Raw genomic sequence first — 25,099 nt, 5'->3', positions numbered from 1 at the left:
CATGCGTTTCTTTACTGTTGCTTGTTTCATATGTGGATAAAAAAGCACACATTTTTCCCCCCACCTTAGCTGCTCAGGGTCTTGTCTTCTCCTTCGAAAGTGTTTTCAGTCCTCACGATCCACTGACAGCCTCTCTGCATGTACAGCCAAGTCCCAGGGGTGGCCATTGTATTCAAGGTTCACTGCACGCTGGTTTCATTTCCACTCAAACTATGCACTAATTCACTGCATATGCCAGCTCGCCTATCACTTACTGCGGCCAGCCTGCCTCTTGCAGTCTTAATTCAGTTATTTCTCTTTTTCCCTGGCATGCTTTCAGATGAGTGACCCGAAATTGATTGCATTTAATTAACGTATATATTAGAACCTTTTCATTTATTTATCTGATTCCGATCAGGAGCTCTGTGCTTCAAATGCTGGGCTCCCAGCACAGTAGCGCTGTTTCATATTAAATGCTGCCGGGAGCCAGCAGGTGGGGGTGGGGTTTGGGGGCGCGGGGGGTAGCTGGAAAATGGCTGCAGCTGAGTGGGAGGCGGAAGGGTCTGTTTGATCCTCCTGCACTGTGGTTACTGGGCATCCAGCGTTTTATGCCATGTGTGTGGCTTCTTGCTCCAGCACGTCCTCCTTCCCTCTGGGGGGGGGGGGGTGGGCACCTCTCTCCAGTTACCTCCCGCAGAAGGCTGTGGCAAGACCTCGCGCTGCCGCTCGTCTTGACAGCTGAGCGAGCGCGGACGTCTTTCTTGACCCATTTCAGACTGTATAAGTATCTCAGGTTATATATTAAAACTTCTCAGGGTTGCATCCGATTCAGATCAGGCCTGTGTGATTTGCATCCTCCGCTACCTGCACAGTTTAAAGCTGCTGTGTGTGCCGTCGGTTAGCTTCTTGGCTGGGTTCGTCCTAAGCACAATATTTGTTCATTTCCTCCTTGGTTTTCACCCCCGCCCCCTAGATTCAGGCTGCCGGACCAAGCGGATGTGCGTAGCAGAACGACGCCAGCCGTACAGCGGCACCGACTGGTGTTCGGGGGGCGAGACTGATGAGGACGAGCAGGGCTTCTACAGTGAGTGCCTCTGGACCTCTGGAGTCTCTCCGTGTCATTCGCTGCATGATACATGCTCGTCCTGGCCGTCGCTGAAATACTCTGGCAAGACCTTTGCAGAGGCAGCAGTCCTCCAGCCTCTGGAGTTTGGGAGATGTAAAATAGAAGCAAAGGCGTTAGTTTAGGTGGTACAAGAATTTGTCAAATCATGGTGCTTGTGATTTGCAATTTGTAAAAAGTGACATAATTTGCCTGCCAAGACTGCATTTTGTTTTGCATTGCTATAGTGCATTTGCAGAAACCTCAAAACGGGTTAAAGAGAATGAGTCAAGTCAGTTTTGAAACATGTAGGCTTTTCTTTTTGACAGCATTCCTTAAATGCCAAGTTTCTTTTATTGCAGCATAAAATTCTTGATAATACAGGAAAGGCTGTGGCAAAAAGGAAGAGAATAGGTGGTCTCTTAGAGATGTCAGCCTAGGTTATTGCATCATGGTTTGCCTTCTGAATATTCCTGAAATGGCTTCAATGCCTTCTCTTTTTTTCCAGACTGTAATTCCGGTGATGTGAAGCCCCAGGATTCAAATTCCCTCCCTTCTTCCAATGCTGGAATTAGCAGATCTTCCACGCCTTCCCACAATTCTGTGGGGGGGCAGAATGCTGTCTCCGAGTCTGCCAGCAGCCAGAAGACACCATCAAAAGTCGTTTATGTCTTTTCCACAGAGATGGCCAACAAGTAAGAAATCTAACAGCTGTTTGTATGATGAGGAGACATTGTGTGTATGATCAAAGCAGTGTAGCCACTGTTCTTGTGTGGAAAGGAGGCCTAGAGCTTCCTGCTTCCCGGGTCGGGAGGTTGTTTTCTTTCTTTGAGAAAGAGCCTTTCCAAATTTCCTGTAAAGTAGAGATTGTGCAAATTAAAGCAACGGACATTTACAAAATAGTTTTTGACTTAATATCGAAAATGTGCTATGTGAGTCGTGATATTGGGGGTGCCAAATATCAACAGTTTAAGCAATGAGAAGTAAAATAATGTCCTCGAATGTCAATCACCATTTTTTTTCTTATAAGTCGCTACCTTTTTTGTAACACCTTGTATGGGTTTTCTGAGGGTGTTAAAAATGTCACTGATTAGTATTTTGTGAGAACTTACAAATGTTTTGTAATCGTAATTACTATCTGCCTCTCTCTTTCTTCTGTGTTGTTAATCTTCCACCCCTGTGAATGGTCAAAAAATGTAACATCTTTGGTACACTTTGGAATTTAATTGTGAATCTGTGAAATTAAGTTATTTTGACCACACAGCACAACAATCTAATATGGTGTTTTGCCGTGAGAACGGACAAGAATTGATGAGGTTCAAACTGTCAGCTGGGGCACTAAGAATAATTGTAGACTGACTTTTAATAATGAAGAATGAGCTGCGTTTTTGTGTGCTGGAGAAAGTGAACTGTAATTAGGTAGCCTTGCAGGGCACATTTTAAAGTTAATTAAATGCATTTAAAGAAGATTATAAATTTAAGCAAAGAATTGTTCTAAACGATTACAAATTCTCATGGAGGGTTAGTGGCATTCAGACCACATGCGAGATCTTAATTTATCATTTCCTTTGTATTGTCCATGGCCTTTGAATACCAAATCGACTTGTTGTCTTGCGCTGTTTATCCCCTAATCTACTCCATGATTAACAAGTATAAACACCAAAGCTCAATTATACATAGAGTGGTCTTGTGACATAGATGTTTTTGTTCAGAACGTAAACTCACAATTAATGCTGAACAGTACAGCATGTCCTATGGCACTGCATGTGTCATTTTGACGATAACAGTGAAAACAATTAATTTACATTATTAGTACAACACAACCTGAACTGCTGATACTTGAAGGGAGTGTTGAGCAGCAGTTGCGCGTGCTACATCAATGTCTCTGCCTGTAGTTTTTGCTAATTTTTTGTCAAAAATATTGCCAGGGAAAAAATAGCCATGAAAGGCACAAAGCTAAGTTTTTCAGTCATTTAGGAGACTAATTGCTAATAGAACTGGCAGGAATTGAAATGTGCTAATTTCAATTTCGTTTTTCAAGCTAGTTTTTTATCTGATTTTAAAACGCATGGTGTGTTTTTCTTTAAATGCTCCCGGTACTGAGAAAATGCGGTGTTAAGTAATGAGAGAGACCAGGGCTACAAGAGTAAGGACAACCTTACTCAGTCAAAATGTTTTGTTCTATTTTTGTTCTACTTTTCAGCATGGAATTAATCTTGAGAGTCATAGGTCCTTGCTGGTGTATCTTCTTTCAGAACTAATAAGATTTTTTTTCATGACTTTGGATTTCTAGATAAAGGCACATTTTTTGGTCATGGATCTTCAGAAACATTCCAGTTGTTAGAATGAGTTACCTTGTCTTTTTCTTCTTGCTTTGTGAGGTGCTTAATTTTAGCTGTAAGAAAGTCTATAATGACAGCAACCCCCATCTAGCCAAACTATCTAGCTGTTATCAGCCCTGTTGTAGATGTGGTCAGAAGAATTTCTAGAAACTGACTGGCCTATTTTTTTCCCCACTTAATACGTCTGTGACTTGGGCATTCTGTTTCTGCCCTTGGATGAACAAATTAGCTCCCAGTGTTTGTTGTCGAGGTTTCTCAGTCCCAAGTGCAGAGTATAAAAGATAGAGCAGGCTCCGGGATACAGCAGTGCTGGTGTTGCCGTTTTTGTTTGACTGTCTAAACAGGAAAAACAATCCTCTGAGATTAAAATCTAATTTACTGGGAGCCTGCTTCAAGCATGTCTTCTTAATATAGTTAGTAAACAAAGTGAAATGCAAGATGATAAATTTAAAAAGCAGCACAAGAAACGATAGTGGAATTTTAACCAGCAGTCTCTCAGGAATGTGTGGATGAGATGCAATTATTTGGTTTTACAAAGGCATTAAATACTGTCGATCTACTTGCAGAGTAAGTTGATCAGTTTTTGTATATTTCCACAGCACTGATTGACAGTTACCTTCTTTTATCTGACTTTAAATACTGAATCACTTTCTCTGTCTCAATAGAAATGACAGCGACATCTTTCACCTGATAGATTTTCTTGGAAAATGAGCAGAAATATGTTTTGGAAATGTGTACAGATTTGTTGTAATGTGCACATGACTAAGCAGTTTCATTTTATGTGCTTTTCATTAAATGCACCACTTGTATGCCACAAGGAAACCTTCATGTCAGTGTGATGTTCATATGATCATCACATGTACTGTACATATGATCAGGTGGCTGATGGCCTTGGGTTTGATCTTCTCCTCTGTGCCGAGCTGCTCTGTAAGGCAAGATCAGAAGACATTTTTACAATTTATTTGTCCTCATTTGAAAGTGATGAACATACCTGTTAACTACCATTTCTGCTATCATCTGGAGGGAGGGCTGGCCATAGTTACCATCTGAGTCTTAAGGCTTTCTGCACGTGGTGGTTATCTTATTGTTCCTGCAGCGTTTGCATCTGTAAACTTTCTTCTTCATGTTCTGGCTTTACAGCATGGGGTAGGATGGGGGTGAAAGCTAATATTCATGCAGGCATCAGTTGATTGCTGCTTGAAACTTGAAAACTGTAATGTTTCTTCACTGTACTGACGTTGCTGGAAAAGAAAAGTACAAGCCATAATTTAGCCGTGTTGTACGCTAAGTAAATTGCATTTTACTTAATTTAGTTTGTGTACTTTGTAGCATAAATTAATACAAGCATGTTCAGAAATACCCTTCCCTTGCCTTGTTGTCAGGACTCAAGCTACTGATAGGCATGATAATCCATCATATAAGCAAAGGGATGACATTGGTTTCTGTTACTCCATTGCTTATTGTTACATGACCGCTCTGAATTCTGATGTATCCATCACTTCATTTCTCTTTCTCTAAACCATGTAATAGTTCATATTGGCACATGCTTTCTTTTTTGCTTCAAGCTCTGATAATGAATAAGGATTTCTGAACTTTAAATGTGAAGTCCTTTGAACATTACAGAGGGGATACTGGGATCAGATTTCTAAGCAGTGTTTTAGTAGATCAATGTGTCTGCTGTACAAAGTTAGACGTGATTAGGACTTAATGACCTTTCTTGTACTACCGGTCATTTGTGATCCATGTCAGTTATTGAAAACAATTCCATGTCTGGTGATATCTTCATCTCCGTTGCTCCAGTTCAAGAAGATTGATAAGTGGCTGAGAAATATCTCTTTGGCCTGTCTTACTCAAGAGTCATGCTGTTTGAAAGGAGGTGGGGGGAAAGAACCAGTATTTTGCACATGTCATATATGACAACTGAAAGTGTTTTAATGCTTGTATCTTTTCAAATCAATCGGAAACATTTTCATAGAAGCGAGATTAAACGTCTTGCAGGATGTATGGCTTTTCTAATAAAACAGACTTTGTTTTTTCTTGACCTCTGTGTACTTTATGGACCATGGAAATGTTTTATTTTTGCTGTGGTGGGAACAATCATGTTTTGAAATTTACGAATTCAGAGAGAGACTGAACAAAATCATATTGTGTGCTCCACTTCTAGGGCTGCAGATGCTGTTGTGACTGGTCATGCAGAATCCATTGTTGCCTACCACATGAAGAATATATCCAATAGCAAGACTGAGAAGACTCACCAACCTGTGGTAAGCTGCAGTAGAAAACAGGATCTCTCTTTGTATAACTAAATATAGTTGCTAAAAAGATTCCCTCAGTCCCATGAGTATGAAGCTAAATGTTACGTTAAGCTTGTAAATGTGTCGCATTATCCCAGCTCTTTTTTAGAACCAATAATGATTAAGGCTGTGCTTGTTAACTGTTGAGGTTGAAGATAATTTAACAAGACATCACATATTTTGATATATGCTGAGAGCTTATTATAAGTACAGAGAGGGAATCCATAAGGTAGTTTAAACCTAAAGTTCTTTTAACAGTTCTGAGTATCAAACAGATTTCCTGCTTTTAGTCTGGCGTTTCAAGCAGAATAGAATGGTGCAGTAGTGTGACCTTAAACCCATTTCATTTTCTGCCTTTCTTTCAGAACAATCAAGTGGGACCTGTTCGAAATGAACCAAAGGCCCTCCAGCAACAAGCACCTCCACCACAGCAGTCCCAGCAGCCACCATCTCACCCCCCAGAACAAAACCACCAACAGGCATCCAAAGTACAGTCCAACCAGCAGCAACCCCAATCTCAGCAGCCGGGGCCTAAATCTGCAAACTTGCCACAGGACACTGCAGGGGGCATGGACAATAAAAGCTTGCCAAGCAGTAGCCCCAGAAACACCACCCCCCAGGACAGTACTAATCCTGGCAGCACGCCTGCCAGCCAGGCATCCTGCACTCCAGGGCCGCAGACCGTATTCTCCTCGCTTGAAAGCAAGGGGGAGTCAAAGATGACTCCACAACAGCAGCAGCAGCAGCACCACCAGCAGCTGGCCAATGAAATTATTTCGAGCATGGGGGATAACCCAGAGGGCCTTTCCCAGGAGCAGCTTGAGCACAGAGAACGTTCCTTGCAGACCTTGCGGGACATTCAGCGCATGCTCTTCCCTGATGAGAAAGATTTTGCTTTGAAGGACCTTTCGGCCCTGGGGCAAGGCAATGGTGGGCCTCCTCCTCCAAACACAAACATGATGGAAGGAGGAACCAAGAAATCTGATCAAGGACCTCTCCAGGCTATGATGGCCCAATCTCAAAGTCTTGGAAAGCCACCTGGGTCAAGGCCAGAAGGCCCTCCATTCGCTCAGCCTGGACATAGGGATATGCCCTTCTCTCCTGATGAGCTAGGGCCACCACCTGGGCCACCCATGAACTCTCACCCCGGTTCCGAACATTCAGATCACATGACACCAGAGCAGATGGCCTGGCTGAAGTTACAACAGGAATTTTATGAGGAGAAAAAACGAAAGCAGGAGCAGGTCCAACACAGGCCCATGGGTGATATGATGCTCCATCAGCATGGTCCCCGTGGCATGATGAGGGGACCCCCACCTCCTTACCAGATGAACCCTGGGGAGGTCTGGGGCCCTGGCGGGCCTGAGCCCTTTGGTGACCAGATGAGCATGCCGCCAAGAGGCATGCCTCCACACGCAATGCAAAGAATGCCAGGCTTTCCGGGAATGATGAATCCTGACATGGATAGTGGGCCCAATCCCATGCCAAGACCTGGCATGAGCTGGCCAGATGAGATGCCCAAGATGGGGGATGGTCGAGGGTTTCCCCCAGTGCAGGGGGTTTTCGGAGGTCCAGGAGGCCGAGTGGAAAGGTTCCCCAATCCCCAAGCAGTGCAAGAAGGGATGTTCTCACAGCAGATGGCAGATAAGCAGCAGATAGGCTTGCCGCCAGGAATGGTTATGGACAATGTGCGAGGTCCACCAATGGACATAAACAGGATGATGGGGAACCAAAGACCCATGGATCCAGGCAGTAATGGAGGAGGGGTTATGTTCCCTAGGATGCCAGGAGATGGCCCCATGAGCCCCTCTAGAATAGAGTTTATGAAAGGTCCAGGTAGGGACATGGAGTTTGGTATGGGACCTGGAGGCATGAACATGAAAGACATGACCCTCAATGTCAACATGGGCTCAAACCCTCAAATGATGGCTTCCAAGATGAGAGAACCTCCAATGAATCTGAGTCCTGAGGAAGTGATGAAAATGCGACAAAGCGGAGGGGGCCCACCTGACAATGTTGGCCCCCAGCAAAAGATGCTTCAAGGACACCAGTTTCCTGACCAATCCCAACCGCAGGAATTCAACATGGCTCCCAATCGTCATTTCCCAGGAATGTCTCAAGGGCCAGGCAACATGAGGGGGCCGCGGGGCGAGCAGCCCTTTGGGCCTGAACAAAGGACTAATGCAGGAGGCAATGCCAGGCTCAGTCACATGCCACCACTACCTCTAAACCAGCCCACCAGTTCTGGCAATATCGGTTCAGGCCCCCCTGCCAACCAGAGGAGCTTGGGACGGAAACCCTCAGACCTGAGCGTCTCCGCCGGTCCAGTCAACTCGCCAAACGTCAACCCCTTGAAGTCTCCTACGCTGAGGCAGGTGCAGTCGCCCATGCTGGGCTCCCCCTCCGCCAACCTGAAGTCGCCGCAGACCCCGTCCCAGTTGGCGGGGATGCTCACAGGCCAGTCTGCTGCCGCAGCGGCTGCTGCAGCGGCTGCGGCCGCTGCCTCCATCAAGTCCCCTCCCATCCTGGGCTCTGCCGCCGCCTCTCCGGTCCACCTCAAGTCTCCCTCCCTGCCGGCACCTTCCCCAGGGTGGACATCCTCCCCTAAGCCACCCATGCAGAGCCCAGGGATCCCCCAGACTAACAAGCCCTCGCTAAGCATGACGTCTCCGAATATGATGGGGAACGTGGAGCAAGGTAAGGCCAGCGAGACTGAGTGCTTGGGTACAGATGCGTATGTTGCACTGTTGGGATTGGTGGCATAAGTCGATAGTGATCAAGACTGTGTGATTAAGGGAAGGCTGAAAAATAGAGACATAACAGAATAACCTAGAACACCTACCCTGCAAAAGGCAATAAGGAGACAGTTTAACCAGCAGTGTGGGCAAACATGGAGGCTTTGATCTGGGACATACTGACTTCCAAATAAATTGCCAAGAATGAGGAAGGCTATGAAAACTCTAAAACGTTAATCAATAGTTGCTTGATATTTTTTCAATATTTTACATATCTAATAATTTTTTTTTATATTTACATTTTTGGATATTTTCAAGATATGTTGGCACACTTCATTGCATATTTCAAGTAAATGTGTTAACTTGCAGTTTTAAAATTGCATCGGCACCATGCCTGTCAGCGAATTGAACGCAGAAAAGTGCTTTTGAATATACACGTTTTGCCAAAATTCAGTTCTGTGGCTCAACAGTTTAATACATTTGCGTCAGATATGTGCATGCTTGTTAGCAAACTGAAAAGGCGTAGTGATGAAAGGTTAATGGTTGTACAGGATTCACTGATGACTCACATCACCTTCTGCTTCTGCTCCAGTCATGTGTTAAGTGTTGAAGTAAATGACTAGACAGCTGCATTCATTTGCTATAGTTGTATTAAACATCAAACTTAATACGTTACTGAATCAATACTGTACATAAATATCTTTTAGCGCACCTTGTTGAAATACTGCACATAACAGTGACTTCAAATATATTTGGTACTGATCTCAGTCTTGCTTGATATCTGTTGAGGGTGAGTCGGAGTTTCGCATTGTCTTAATTGAGATAAATTGCTTATAAATGTGTCTGTCACAAGGGAGGTTGTGGTGTCCATGGGAAAAAATATACCTGCAAATGTCAGTTTGATCCTCTGAAGTACTCGATCTTTGTTTAATTTAGTTTTAATTTAAATATTAACATAATATTTTGTTAATTTGTTCTGGAATATTTTTCTTGCCTTTTGTTCATTCTTCGCTTATTGAATGTTCTCAGATCTGTTGGGGAAATAGCTCCACCTGTTGATGCAAATGGACGACAAGACCCTTTTGTTGTAAATGCTGGAGAAAAGGCATTTCAGATTTTTTTTAAATGGAAATTTTCCAAAATTATATTCTTATGCAATCTGAAATAAAAATTAACGTCTGCTATATATGCATGAATTATTTTAATGTGCAGCTGAGTTCCCTGGTTATTGCAATAAGGACATATATTGAACCGTAAACAATTTTTTTTGCACGATGGAGCTTCTAATTAAATGCTCTGTAATGTCACAGCTGATAATCCTGCTTTTCTCAAAGGCTCTCTTGTCTGTTGAAGAATGTTTTTTTAACTTTCATTGTAAATAAGTTTCTGAAAACTTTTCCTATCTCGTATCTTATCCCATTCTAAATAAAGGCACCTTGTCATCTCATTTTCACATACTGTTTAGACCCTTCTAGCTAAACCTGGTACCTTATTATTTTAGTTATCTTGAAGAAATAAGGGCTGCCATGTCCTTGTAAAATAAGATAAAACCAAATTGAACAGGATGTTCTTCTCTTGAATCCAGCACCACAAGGAATAATAAAGAAAGTTTTTTCCTGTAGTGCAGGGAGCGATACCTTCATGTCCCATTTAACCTCCTTGGATGTCTGGAAATTTGTTTAGATGGATTCCAGCAGGTCACTGTGGAATCCTCTGGTCCTTGTTGGGTCAGGGTTGTATAAAATGAATACTGTGCTGGTAGAAAACACTGCATCAACCCCTAGTCTGTAATGCCCGGCGAAGTCACGTGTACTGTGTCTGACAGCCAGCTTCAGGAGGCCTGACCAGTTGCTCCATGTTTCAGGTGGAAATGGCCCTCCCTCGGTTCCTGCTTCTAGCAGCTCGGCCGGGCAGCCAGGATCCATGAATCTCCCTGGGAGTCTTCCCTCCGGCAGCCCCTACGCCATGCCACCGGAGCCCACCCTGTCGCAGAACCCTCTGTCCATCATGATGTCCCGCATGTCCAAGTTCGCCATGCCCAGCTCCACCCCTCTCTACCACGACGCCATCAAGACGGTCGCCAGCTCTGACGACGACTCACCGCCCGCCCGTTCGCCCAACCTTCCTTCCATGAACAGCATGCCTGGTGGGTGTTCCTGCCAAGCCGAAGACCCTCCCTGGGCTTTTCACAAGGCACCAGAGGGCGATTTCTGTGGACGGGAGGAAGGCATTTCTATTGTGTCTAAGTAATAAGTAATTCAAGAGGGATGTTTTTAATAGAAAACAATTTCTAAACATGTTCAAGTAGGGAGCTGCATCAGCATGCATAGGCTACAAAGGAGCGGGTAAAGGTTTATTCCATGCTGAAAGGAAAAGAGACAACGTTTGGGCTGTGGAGCCTTCTGCACCTGAAGAAGGCTCCACAGGGAAACACATGTCCTTTCAGCATGGAATAAACCTTTACTTGTTCCAATTTCTAAAGGTGGACATTCTCAAATTTTGTCCCTTCTGCAACACAATGAATTTAAGCTTGTTTTCAGAGGTCTCAGGACACCTGAAGATGGCAACATTCAACAAGTTTTAAGAAGTTAAATATTAATGGTGAAATTTGCCAGTTTGAAGGTATAGAGCTCTACAGAGAACACTGATATGTAACTGATCGTGTTTGCTTTGAAAATAAACATTTTACAGTGCCTAGGCTAGGTGTAATTAAGTGGAAAAACCAGGAGTTGATTAAAATTCAGGCTTAGCCACTTCTTTGCTGCCCTTTCTGAAATTGTAACTTGCAACAAGCCATCTTTTGTGATTGTGTATATAAATATTGAGCCACGTTTTCTCAAGTTAAAGCAAAGGGTAGTCTGGTTAAATTTCACAAATCAGTTGTTCTTTAGGGGTATTTATATCTGTGTAGATAAAGCTGTCAAAACCAAGCCATATATGATCTACCACGGTCTGCTTAGAAATCTGTCTCGTAAACCCGTTGAGGCCAATAATCACATCCATAATTTGTAAGTTTTGCTTTTGCTCTTTCGCAGGTATGGGAGTAAATCACCACTCAAACCACCCTCGTATGATGGCTCCAAACTCTTCAGGGCACATGCCCTCTCTCAGCCCCATGGGGATGAACACTATGGGGTCACAGCCACTCTCGCACGGCCTCCCCAATCAGATGCCATCACCGAACCCCATGGGCCCCAATATTCCTCCGCACTCGGGGCCCATGGGTCCAGGCATGATGCCACATGGAATGATGATGCCTCCTGGTTCTCAAGATCCTGGGCTCAACAATCCCCAGATGATACCTCAAGGTCGAATGGGCTTTCCTCACAGGCAACAGGGTTTCCCTTCAGTGCAATCTCCCCCACAGCAAGTCCCCTTCCCTCATAATGGCCCTGGACCCAGTGGGGTTCAGGCAGGTTTTCCTCATGGAATGGGCTTTCCAGGGGAAGGGGGACCCCTTGGTCGCCTCGGCAACATGCCCCAAGGCCCTGGTGGAGAGCCAGGGATTTGTAAACCAAACGTGCCCGGTGGCCAAGAATCTTTCAACAACATGCCCTCCGTGTTCACCGACCCTGATCTGCAGGAGGTCATCCGCCCAGGTGCGTCGGGGATTCCTGAATTTGACTTATCGCGGATCATCCCCTCAGAGAAGCCCAGCCAGACTCTGCAATACTTCCCGCGAGGCGAAGCTCCCGGCAGCAAACCGCCCCATCCCTCGGGCCCGGTCCCAGGCTTCCCTCAGATGCAGGGCATGATGGGCGAGCCGAACCCCAGGATGGGACTTCCCATGCCAGGTATGGGGGGGCCTGGACCTGGCCACATGGGCCCTCAGGACATGCCAATGGGCAATCCGGCGCACAATCCCATGCGACCACCAGGCTTCATGCCTCAAGGCATGATGGGACCTCAGCACCGTATGATGTCACCAGCACAAACTGGTATGCCTGGGCAGCCTGGCATGATGGGTGGTCCTGGAATGATGCCAGGCAAGGAGCGAGGGCCGGGGGTTCTTTACAACCACCCTGGACCTGTGGGGTCTCCTAACATGATGATGTCACTACACGGTATGGGTGGCCCACAGCAAACTATGATGATGCCGCCTCAGATGAGGCCCCGAGGCATGGCAGCAGATGTGGGAATGGGATTCAACCCTGGGCCTGGAAACCCAGGGAATTTAATGTTCTAAGCTGCTATAAAAAGAGAAAGGACTTGTACACGCAAGCACAGGTGTTGTAGGTTGGGACTACAGGAAATGGGCATCACTTACATAAGTACCTGTAAGTGTGAAATGGGAAAACCCTCCTTAGCAAGACAGCGACGGGATTAGGTGTTGCAGTTGTACTGCGACATGCAGAACAAATACGAAGAGGGTAAAACTAGGGTTCTTCTCATTTTATTTTTAATTTTTTTTTTGAAAACTCCAGAATGTATGAGATTAATCTACGGTGAAGTTTTACATCATTAGCTCAACAGTTCCTAGAATTTTTTTAATCCATTTTTTTTTTGGACTCGGGAGGCTACTTAAATGCTCCAGGTTTAGAGGTCTGTAGCTGTACTTTTTTAAACAATAAGTAAAAAAAAAAATACAAAAAATTACAAAGGATCGCCATTTCGTCACAAGTTGCACCGTTTTCGCTGTATGTTTACGTCATGGATCTTTTCCCTCCGGAAATAAAATTCTTTGTATTTGTGTACTGTACTTGTATTGTAAAAGGGATTTTAGCAGTGACTTCTATAGTTTTTTTTCCTTTTTCCATCTCTGTTTATTGTTTGGGGGGAGGGGAGAGGGCTGCAGTTATTGAATGACATGCTGCATCAGTCACCACACAGTACTGTTTACCTTGGGGTGGGCAAAACCATTTCTTTTTTTAATAAACTCCAGTGTATAACAAACCAAACTATGACCTCATAAAGATTAATAGTATTATAAAAAAAATAAGCACAAACATGGATTAACTATAATAAAGTGTTTTTCTTTTCTTTTTTTATTGTCAAGAAAAAAAACACTATGGACAGAGTACGTAGAAATCATCCAATCTTCTGATATGCGCAGTGTGTCTGCTGGTTCTTGAATACCATTTTTGTTTTTTTGTCCTGAGGGGGATGGGGGTTAGGGGATATCGGACAACATGCCTCATGTTTCAAGCAGTCGGTCCTTCGTTGGCTGAGCGTTCGGACTTCACTGTTATACTTTGTGGCCCAGGAATATTACTGTTATATATTTTTTTTAACTTGCTGTGTATCATTACTCAAGGCTACCCCCAAGTACATTTTGCTGTGGGAGTAGATATGGATTTAAGAGGGTATCCTGAATTTTGTTATAAAAAGAAAAAAAAAGACAAAAAAAGTCTCTATCTCCCTCCCCCTCTAGTGTAAAACTGTTATGTGTAACTCCATTGAATTTGGTACAGAACCACTTCCCAGGGCTGTGGTGTTGGAAGAAAAATAAAATATATTGTTTCGTATAAAGTGCCCAGTGCCCTGTGTCGTTCTTGCGGGCAACTCTAGTTCCCCATCTGCTGGCCAAGAGAATGTCAATCTCTGCTCTCCATGATTTGCATTTCTGCAATATTTAAGAGCAAATGATACCGCACTTGTTTTTAAAACACTCCTTTTCACTTAACAGCAGGATGTGAATTTTAACAAGGAAATTACTAGTTTCCATTGTCGAATGGGGGTGCAAGTGTTCACTTTATATGGCTGTGTTCTTTGATATCCCATGTACCTGTCCCTAGAAACCTTAATGTGTCCTTTCTTTCGAAGTTTGATCTGTCGGGAAGCCCAGGAATTCTCCATCAGGGTCCGAGTTCGGTCGAACCAGGTTTGAATGCAGGTGCCCTAAGTGGTGCCCACGCCGGTTCACTTGGACCGTGAGTGCCCTTCAGCTGCATGACGGCTGAGGTTGTGGGGGCACACAGCTCCAAGCTGGGCAAGCTTAGTGCCGAAAGGCACTGTAGAAAAAGCGAGTTTCCCCCTTTTAAGCTCCGATTCCCCCCCCAAATCCTTGACTGCAAGGGAAAAGAAGAATGCGTCTCATCTTGGAAAACAGCCACGTCCAAAAGCACCATTTTGATAGAGGCCATGAGGAATGTAGGAGCTTATTGGTAAGCAATTTGTTTCATGATCTTCATGCTGCCGTTTGAAGTTTTAAATCAGTGGGTTCAGAACGATTAAAGCAGGTGATACTGTGCTTTCAGAGGTGATGGTTGTTGCCACAGCTCTGATTGATTCATATGACTTGATTAAACTGTGTGTATATCTAAAAACCTCTTTGTAAGTGTGGGGTTCTGAATGTTTTGTGGTGAGGATTGGGTTGTTGAGTGATGATAATTTATTAGGTCTTTGTCTGCAACATACCTAAATAATTGGGGTATATCAGGGACGGGTTGAAAAATTCATCTTTCCCATCGAAAGATTTCCAGATGGGTATTGCACGATGGTGCCTGCGCATATTTTCCTTGGCCAACGTGCTTCTCTTATTACATTTTCCGAACCCAAAAGCAGAGGCTCCTTGCCAAACTCATTTTGTGTGCTTCACTGTTGATTGCATTCTGCTACAATGTTCACTGACCCTTCTCCCAGCAAACTGGCGTTGCCTATCTCATTGCAATCCTGCTTGTTGCACACTTGTCATCCTGCAGATTTAGTAAGTGCAAACGTCGGTCATGCTTTCGGGTTGGAAATCAACAAGTACAGGTTAATTCCAGGCTGAAAAAGAGAAAACAAATGGCTGTGTGACTCAGTGGCTAAATGTTTGTTCTTGCTCTCCAGCTTGTACTTGCTGATTTGCTGCTTGCATGCTGCTGCAGCTCCCCACTGTTGTTTTTTTACGGACTCCCTTCTCTTTTTTTTGTTTTGATTGAATGGGCCAGTTTCTTATACATACATGTTGGTAAGAAGTCATCAGTTGTTAATTATCATGTAGCCAGAGTCTCATACAAACATAGAAGAGGTTTCAAGAAAGAGGATGCTTTTCAGACGATCTTCTAGTTAACCCGTTTGTTAATCTCAAGATGTCACCCAGCTGTTTCCTGGTGGATGCTGGGGGATGTGCTTCAACAACAGGGCTGGGTAGGTTATTCCAGACCCCCACAAATCCCTTTGTGTAAAGAAGAGTCTCCAGTTATGGGTCTCGCATTACCACTGGTATCAGCAGGTTCCTGTAGAATTTGTTGTTCGCGACATTTCGGTGGCAACATCTTTAGGGATTTTGAATAGCCAATGTGAAATTTCCTTTTTGAGCACCATTTGATTTTGCTTCTGATTATCGAAAGTAAGGGTACAGGGTTACAAGTAAAGGGTTTATAAATTTGTATCTTTTTATTTGCAGATACCTGTATGAAGATGGTAGTTTGAATCTGTATTTTTTAGGATTGATGCTAAGTGGACAAAGAAACAATCTTAAACTATTGTTTCTAAGTTATTTGATTAGATATACAATTAGAGTTGCGACCATGTTCTTACATCACAGTAAGAAAGAGACATTTTAGGATATTGAGCTAAAATCTGTAAAAATTAGACATTTGGTCCCAAATAGAAATTTTTTAATTTTACATTTATAAACATATACATGGCCATTATTCTTTCTACAAGCACTGGTAGAAAGGCACTTGACTTCATGAAAAATAAACTTGGGATGTCTTTTTGCATTTCAGACCAAAAATGGAGAATCGCAGCTCTACTGAAAATGTCTCAACAAAATCTTACTGTGTATGCTGGGTAGGTTTGTAAAACAATTACAGTTTAAAGCAGAAGTCTTATAGGTACAGTTTGGCTGGACAGAAGTAAGCATTCACTCTTGATCTTTTTAAAGTTAAAGGAAGAGGACATGCAACACTTGACACTCGAACAAAAGAGCAGAAAGATATTTTTCTGTTGGTGTCTGAAGTAGATCTTCAGAGGATCGGCAAAGTGTGCTCCAGCTTCAAGCTTTAAGCTGAAACAAGAGGCCAGATCCAAGGAGGATGACTCAGGGCTGAGTCCTGGAAGCCCTCATGTTCCAGACAATCACTTGGTTTAAATGCCATGCACTTCCTCCTGATTTCTTGGCTGTGTTTTGAGGTATTGTTTAAAGACTTATGCAATGATCCACATGATGCTTCTAAAATCTGTCAGCCTGTTCAAACTGTACTGAGCATCACGGAAAGCTTGGTATACCAGTACCAAATTTAGTTCAAACTTATTAGGAAAATGTTTTTGAAGCCAGTGCACTCCCATTTATCACAACAGCTGAGCTATACTTAAATGCATTACAATGGTGTCAACACTTAACAACAGGAGGGTTTATCAGCAGGAGTGGCACTGTGAAAGTCACCAGTAGAAGCAGTACAAGCTGTCCATCTGCGACTCATGCTTTCTCCCAGATAGCAGATGTTCTCTGTTGGGATTCTGTCCCATTACATTGTTAGTCTGGACAAGCGTGTGCCTCTTCACTAGTCTCAAGACCCAGCTCATCCCACAAATGTTCAGTGCGGCTCAAGTGTGGTGTAGGGATGCATAACAGAAATCCATTGTTTCAATAAAAAACGAGGCTCCGAGTTGTTCTGTTTGAATATTGTGTCTGCAGGATGAACCTGAGGAAGAGGGTTTCATTAACGTAGCACCATGCAGTAGTGTTGGATTACCAATAGATTGCTCTCTTTCCTGTAGATGACAATTTCCTAACCATCTCCTCAGTATGGTGATAGAAGGCACTGAATTGTGGGAGATGTCATCCATTGGATACATTTTCCTTGTTTGGTCATGAAAGATCCAAAGTCACTGTTCATAAGAGTATTGTGGTGTTCAGTGTTTAATCTCGGTGTCCTGACATAATCTAACTTCTCCAGACTTCCTGATTTATTCACTTGGTGAAGCAGTTTCTTCCCCACTGGATCTGCTGGGTAGTGGGGCAGTTGCGCACAGCCTAGGTAGATGTTAAGGTGTAGTATTATAACATTACTAATTTTATGAAGAGCCTCAGGATCTTGACTGCACAAGTGGCTCAATCCTTGGTTTACAGTCTCATCCAAAGAATGGCACCTTTTACAGCACAGAATCCTGTTACCAATGGTGTGATTTGGTATTTGGTTTACCTATTTTGGACCAGAGAGAAAAGAGGTGTCCTTTGATCACAACATAAGGTGGAAGGTGACAAAGAGTCAAACATCTGTGTGACTCCACAGGGGCAGGTGTTTCAGCAGGATTGCAAACGGCAGCTGAAAGTAACGTTTGTGCATTAATTCCTTTTACCAGTTCGTCTACACTTGCAAAATGGGGGCAGATTTTCAATGTGTTTGATAAATAAATTGTGCTTCATCATGTGAAACCGGAATGGGCAATATGCACAGAGAGATGAACAGTGGAGCCGACTTTTCTGTTGTCAGCTCAAAAAACGACAGCGTGATACTGACAGGGTGCCTGCACTGCATCGAGAGGAGGCACCTCCTGGGGACAGAACACGCTTTCCAACGTCCGAGCTCTTCTCTCCTGGTGTCTCTTGTTTTTCTGGCCTACGTGAGTGAGTAATGTGCTTTTGAGAGTGTTATTGCTTTCAGTTGGAATGATGATGGTTACCTACTTTATCAATAGTATGTTGAACATGATGTGTGGAATGCTTATGAGTTGCACGCGTGTGATTGTTCTCAAGATTGGTTGAATTAAGGATTCAATAATCCGTCAAGAGCTCAGGTATAATTAAAACAAGATTCCATAGATCAAATACAAGTTTTATTTTGCATTTAGAAATATAAACTTCTAAAAGAAATTCCTGTGGATGTGAAGGGTCTGCCTTGGGTTTCTTTCATTGTACTGTATACCTCGAATTCCCTTTGTAATTTGTTCTTCAATTATCATGTCCTTTGACATAACCGAAGGGTTTTTTTAATCACAGTCAGGTTCAATCCATCTCTCTCAGTAACCTAAAGGAACATTTTTACTGATGATCCTAAGAGAAGCAGCTAGCAATTTGGCTCTTAAGGTAATTGTATTGAACAACGATTTATTCTGTTAATGCCAAAAGGCCTCAGTTCAATACCTTTTAAATATTTTCATAACTTGAAGTTTTAAAAGATGGCGGAATAGCTCATCCCACCTAAATAATGTGCTCTGCTCACAATCGCCACGTGCCCAATGAGAACTCCCTTTTCACCATTCATTCCTAATTAGTCCTAATTAATCACCTAGAAGATTTTTTTACACCCCCACAATCTCAAAGGTGACTAGTTTAAAAAAAACAAAAATTGCTTTATACATTAAACATTTTTAAATATTTTTTATGCAGTTCAGCAAGATTTTACAAATTGTGTACATTTTAAATAGCACATTTAAAATAGCTTTTTTCGTGGATTAAGAAATCTTGCCCCACTTGTTTTATCCCAGCCGGAAGAGAAAAATTGATTCGGATACTACAGTGTGTGGCTGCTATATCTACCCAATAGTGAGTTGGTCCCCTCTTGGTGTTCAGAACGTTCTGAATTGGGCAGGATGGACCCATGGCCTTGTGTGGTTTTCAACATATCCTGACTCTCTCATCAGCGTGAAACAGCAGGAACTGGGATTCATAGGTCTTTTTCCTCCAGTGTCCAGTGTTTGTGTTCCTTAGTCCACTGCACACCTTCTCCTTTTTCATTGACAGGAGTGGAACGTGGTTGGGTTGTCGGCTGCCATATCCAGACCGTGACAAGGTACAAGTTCTGTTGTGCCTCTTCCAGCACCACTGTTGTACGCAGTTGGTAGTTGACTGACTGTAGCCCATCTGTTACTCTGCACATGTTATCTGGGTTGGGGCCCATTCTCAGTACATCAGTTATACTGTCATGTGTGAAGACTCCAGCAGGGTTTGTGTTTGATACATTCATTCTAGCTTGTCTGCTTGCCATACTGAGCCACGTTCAAACTCACTTAAATCCTTTTGTATTGCCTGTTCTCCATCTGAATTGCACACGTATATGATCTGTAGGTACCTGCCTACCTGCTTTAAATTGCATTGATGATGCAGTAACTGATTGAGCAGTTAATTACATAGGAAGGGCAGGTGCACCTAATAAACTAGCTGCTCCGTGTATATCGTGATACTTCAGATAATCCTCCTAATGACTCCGTTTTTGATTGACATGACCAACTCCATGGATTTATGGCTGTAAGAACATGACAGTCGTTCCAATCAACAGGAGGCTAAGGAGGGGCAAGGCGTGCAAGACTGCTGTTGTCCTGGAGGAGGCAGCAGTCTGTCACTGACCCAGAGAAAGGGGCAATTCTGAGTCGAAAGTCAAACCAGGCCTCCATGTCTTTGGGTGATGGATGGACACAAGAACATGAGGATGACATGCTAACTCCACACAGACAGAGCAGAATCGAACCCAGGGCCCTAGCTCTATGAGGCAAAAGTGTTGCCTCCAAGGCAATGTGCCGTCTCAGAGCAACAAGATGTTTTCCATTTCAATATTTTAACTTCAGGCAATGCAAGCCAGTGGGTATGAATGTGTGCACGTTGGCTTCAATTTATCAGCTCTTCAGTTTCAGGTCACTTACTTTCCATCACAACCACTATGCATGTGTGTTAGTAATGAACAATCATTCATCTACACTTCCTTCCATGTTTAAACAAATAGAACCCGCTACTAAAGTATATTCACCTTCTCATCTTAAATAACCTTAATACTTGCAAATTCCTAATTATTCAGATGACAGGGAAAGTCACAATAACTTTGCATGACTCCGTAAAAAAATGTCTATTAGTTGAACCAGTTTATTCTCAGTTTCTTACTCTTACAATACCCAGACTTGGCCTCTGTTTATAAAAATAAAAAAAGGCATAATTGCAGCCAAGGTATGAAAGAACACATGCATCTTTAAATGTAAACCACATTTGTTAACAGCAGCTTGATAAATTAAATTCCTTCTTAGCCAGCATATCTCTGGACTGTGGGCAGAAAGCACAGCATCTGGCAAAAATCCACAGTCCCAGGGAGAACATGCAAACTCCACAGAGAAGGCATGTCAGGGCATATTTGAACCCAAGAGCAGTGAGGCAGTAACGCTAACTGCCTGCTGATGATCTCTCAGTATGTAGGACAACTGTCTAATACGGTTTGGAAAACACCAGAAAGTTATGTTTTTATATTCCGCCAGTTTCATCCCTAAATCCAACTTGTACAGAAGATTACCCAACAGTCATCACAGTCTGGAAAGCACTGTTGCTCCCTCTTACAGCCTGTCAGTGGTCCTGACAAGAACCAAACACATTCTGACGCATTTCAGGCCTGCTATGCTGTCTTTCCCTATTTAAACACTTTCCCACTTAATTGGAACTGAGGTACTCATACTTTTCACTCAGTGCTGCAGTGTCTGCCTTGAAAGATCATCCATAATGCCTCCTGCACCATTCATTTTCCAAATTCAAAACAATGCTCTTTTCCACTCCGCTGTGTCCGCCTGGAACCACCTAAGATCAGTTTTAAAACACTGAGCTCTCACACTTTTACTCATAGGCACCACCCAGTCAGAGGGATTCCACCACTGACTGCAGCAGTGTTTGCTGGTGTTCTCGGTGTGCTCGACACAGCCCAACTCCCAGCACACACATTGACCAGCGTGTTCTACGTCTGCTATTTCACTGCCATCAAAAACACAAAAAAAGGATCGACAAAAACTAGCATGCTGCAGTCTGATGTGGTCTTTTCTCCTACTTAACATGTTGAACTCTGTTCTGCTTTCTGAAATTCTACAGGCAATACTGCTCCATCACAAAGAATACAACTTATTCTTTATATAGCATTGTTCCTAAGACCTACTGTACCATTTTCACTGTTTTAGATATATATCAGATATTATTCCTTTGCATACACACAAGTTATGATCTTCATTGATGACTTACATACCTTACAGGACGTACCTTACATATGCCTAAGAAGATGGGCTACAAACAAGAGGAGGACATTTGATCCATTTAACTCATTTGGCGGCTAGCAGACAATTGATCCAAGAAGCTCACCCAGCTGTTTCCTTAAAGACACCAGAGCATACATTTCAACAACATGATGGACTCCTATAGCCTGACCAAGAACACATGGAGGGTTAGTCAGTTTTTATTATCAGGTATTGATCCCATAGTATTCTTTGCTGCAATAGCCTCACTAGTTACCCCCACAACACTCTCAATATCTGCTGCCCAGAACTTTTCCAAACGTTTTATACTTGGCTCACTGAGAAAACTGCGGTGAACAGCACTGTCTAGTGGTGAAAACAGTACACAGCACCTTGATCTTTTGCTTCCAGAAGCAGACACCTGCTGACAGAATGTGGCTCAAGGCTGTTTGGTCAAATGAATCCAAATTTGGTTTTATTGGACTGTGGTGGGAAGTGAATGCAACCACAGTATCGTTATGTTTATGACATAAAAAAAGAAAAAAGCTGAAAAATGGATCTCTCCCATGCTGTAAAACACTGCGTGAGAGTGGTTAAGCCTTAAGAATTGTTTCACCTATTCTTACAGAAGTAGTTCAAGTAGGTAGCTGCATCAGCATGCTTAGGCTGCAAAGGAACAAGTAAAAGTTTATTCTATGCTGAAAAGAAAAGAAAGGAAAAGCAACGTTTTGGCTGTGGAGCCTGGATAAGGTACACCATTTTCTTTCTTCTCTTTTCAGCATGGAATAAACCTTTACCTATTCTTCCTCAAGCCCTGGTTTACAATAGATAATAAGAGTGAATTGGCTTATTACATATATACTGTAGCACAAATACTTTTCAATGTTTAACATGCAAAAGAAGACACTGCATAACCCACTGCACATAAAATATCCATTCTGTTCAGTAAGCAATCAGTCTGCACTAGAAATGTAAATCCATTAGAGATGAACTGGCAATTACTCCCTAGACACATAACTTAAGTAGTCACACTGAAGGGAGGGGATTTATGCAGTCCTGCTACTTTCCTATCTGGCCCAGTGTATAGGAAAGTTAAAACAGCAGTAAATGTACTCAGCACATTCCAGAAGGACACATGATCCCAGCAGGCTTAACTGCTAACTCACAATCCAGAGATCAGAAAACAGAGTGACAGGCGTTCATGATGAAATTGTGTAATTATGTTCGATGCAGTTTGGATATAATTTGGTGTTTGGAGAGGTTTGTGTAATGGCTGTATGTACACTAACACTGACTTAATGTATACAGTAATACGCAGAGAGGGGAGTCACTCTGGTGCAGTCTTTTGTGGAACCCCAGAATACTTAGACTGCACTGAAGAGAGGGGACTTGATAAAGGCCCAGAATTAACTATGTCTATGCCATATAAAAAGTTCTCTGTAGAGGTTAGTGTATGGGCTGTAGGGCAGTATTTTGTTCAGCTCATATCCCTTTTATGAGCTGCCCAAACAAGATGAAGGGATGAGGTGTCGCTGAATGGTCACAGCCAGACAGAAGGCACACATGAACCCCAGTGAGCATGTCATGGGCTCAGCTGGTCCCTGAGAAACCCTCCAGACAAATGATCCCACCACAGGTCTATGACTCTAACAGCTTATATAGAACAGGGATACATGGCACACCAATGGACTAGTACTTCCTCTCAACAGCCAGCAGAGCATGCACCAGCAGTCTGAGCAGGACTGTGGCTCTGTACGCAACCCCAGCACAGTCAAGCAGACAAGCAGTGTCTCAGGGAGCAGGCCCAGACAGCCAGCACTCCCCCTGTGGTGCACGGCTCCCACCACACTTCAGGAATCGGATGGGAAACACTATCGGCTTCAATGTTAACCTTCACAGGTTATCGATTTGACTGCTGCCTTTATTCCAGGCAACTTACTTCTGCACCCGTTTATACAGTTGAGTATTCTGCTGGAATAATTTGGGTGAAGTACAACACTAAAGGGAACAATAGCATAAGCTACTGCCAACTACTACAGAATATAGAGCATGCCACTTTTTCTTTCAGAAATAGCTGTAGCTTTTTAAAAGACTTACCTCTTTTTAAAGGGAAGGAAACATTGCTTTCAGAACACATAGACATGTAACCGACAGAACTAAAAAGAAATGTCAAAATCACTAAGATGGAAAATGAAGACTAAACAAATGGTTATGATATTTTTTAAAAGAAATTATATATATTTTTTAAGAATATTATTTTCTGTGGTAAACACGATATAGATAAGGGAATGACAGTAGTCATAACCTTCATATAAAAGTTTATTGTACAAGAAACTTTTAGATAATATATAATACAGTAGGATGCCTGTGCACTATGAAGTGATATACTACATGTAGGACACTTCTGCACTTTGAAGGTACTTTAAAATACTGTTTTGATCTACAAGGAGAAATGCACACTGTGCTGCTATGTACTCTTCAAATCCTGTTTGCCCACCAAAGTCCTACCTTAGCAGACATCCTTCTAGTTTCCTCTTTTAAAAAAGTCAGCCTCTGAATTGTAACAGTATAATTACACTTTCATTTATCAAGTATCCCTGTTTCATTTTGTGAAGTTCACTCACATTTTTAAAGTGATTTTTTGCCTTTTTAATTGCCTCCATTATAAGATAAGAAATACACAACACAATCTATACTGTATGAAGAGAAAATAGTACCTTGGATCTATTTGTTGCTACTAAAAGACCAGTAGGAACACACATGCTTCTGATGCATATTTTCTGCAGTAGCCCTGTGTGGAGTTGTGGTCTGTTCTTTGACAGTTCCACAACTCCCCAGATGTCACAGCTGAGCTACAGATCAGGCACTCCGCACCAGCCTTGCGCGTCCTGTAATTCTCACTAGATGGCTCCACCTTCATATACAGGCACTTTCACATTTAATTTGATTAATAATCTAATCACAATACAGTTCTGTTACACAAGTTAGTGGTCGTAAAACCTATCATTTGCCATTCACGCCTTTAAAGTTCACAACTCAGAAAAACATCTGCAGTTCTGAAAACTGAACTGAATTAAAGGTTTACCTCACCGTAGTTGGGCTGCAACAGAGGATCAAAGGGAATTTTTTAGGTTCTTGCTAAATCATTAGTCTTCATCAGTCCTAGATCATAGCATAATAAAACCAGGAATAGAGGAGAAAGAAGAAACTAGAAGAGAGACAGAATGAAGAAGGAATGGAAGGAAGACAGAGAGACAGAAGAAACTTCATCGCCTGGTTCATGCCAGGTGAGAGGACCTTGTTTGGATCAGTCCTGGAACCACTCGCTTCCCAGTTATGACTCTTTCTCCAAAGCCTTGCCAGAAAATAAAGAGCTCACATGCCTGAATTTAGACCTAGTGCTTCAATTTATTTTCATTATTGGTGCTCTCACCTGCTCTGTTTTGCTGACACCATCTGAATTGTAACAATATAATTACAATTTTCATATTTTATATATAGATTCTTTCTATCTGAACCTGTCAATGTGGGTTTCTTACAAAAATAAATTAAAAAACGCTACCAAAATTGAAGCAAAGGCAGTGTCAAACAACGGTCAGAAACCACCAGCACAGGGACACAGATGTAAGCTAATTTCTAACAGTTTAGAAATCAGACACATCTGACAGGCGTGTCCAGAAACAAAACACTCAAAACCTTTTATTTTAAAAACATCTCTCCATTCACCATATCTTAACATCTTTCACGTTCACATCTAAAAGACTCGTATAGAATCCGTGTAACATGTTCCCACCTGATTCA

General features: G+C 42.8%; 1 protein-coding gene across 1 annotated transcript in view; it reads left to right on the top strand.

Moving 5' to 3' along the window:
* The window catches only part of bcl9 (BCL9 transcription coactivator), an 80,695-nt gene extending 66,774 nt beyond the window's left edge, over positions 1 to 13,921 (top strand). The window contains exons 6-11 of the mRNA XM_088912641.1: positions 953 to 1,063; positions 1,590 to 1,776; positions 5,588 to 5,687; positions 6,083 to 8,414; positions 10,317 to 10,598; positions 11,488 to 13,921. Of these exons, the coding sequence (XP_088768767.1) occupies positions 953 to 1,063; positions 1,590 to 1,776; positions 5,588 to 5,687; positions 6,083 to 8,414; positions 10,317 to 10,598; positions 11,488 to 12,638 (4,163 nt within the window). The 3' untranslated portion in view covers positions 12,639 to 13,921. The remainder of the gene's footprint in view (positions 1 to 952; positions 1,064 to 1,589; positions 1,777 to 5,587; positions 5,688 to 6,082; positions 8,415 to 10,316; positions 10,599 to 11,487) is intronic.
* The last annotated feature ends 11,178 nt before the right edge of the window (positions 13,922 to 25,099 follow it).

Source organism: Atractosteus spatula, chromosome 4, assembly GCF_055471065.1.
Source record: "Atractosteus spatula isolate fAtrSpa1 chromosome 4, fAtrSpa1.hap1, whole genome shotgun sequence".
Lineage (NCBI taxonomy): Eukaryota > Metazoa > Chordata > Actinopteri > Semionotiformes > Lepisosteidae > Atractosteus > Atractosteus spatula.
The sequence above is the reverse complement of the archived record's forward strand: the minus strand, read 5'-3'. Positions and strand labels throughout refer to the sequence as shown.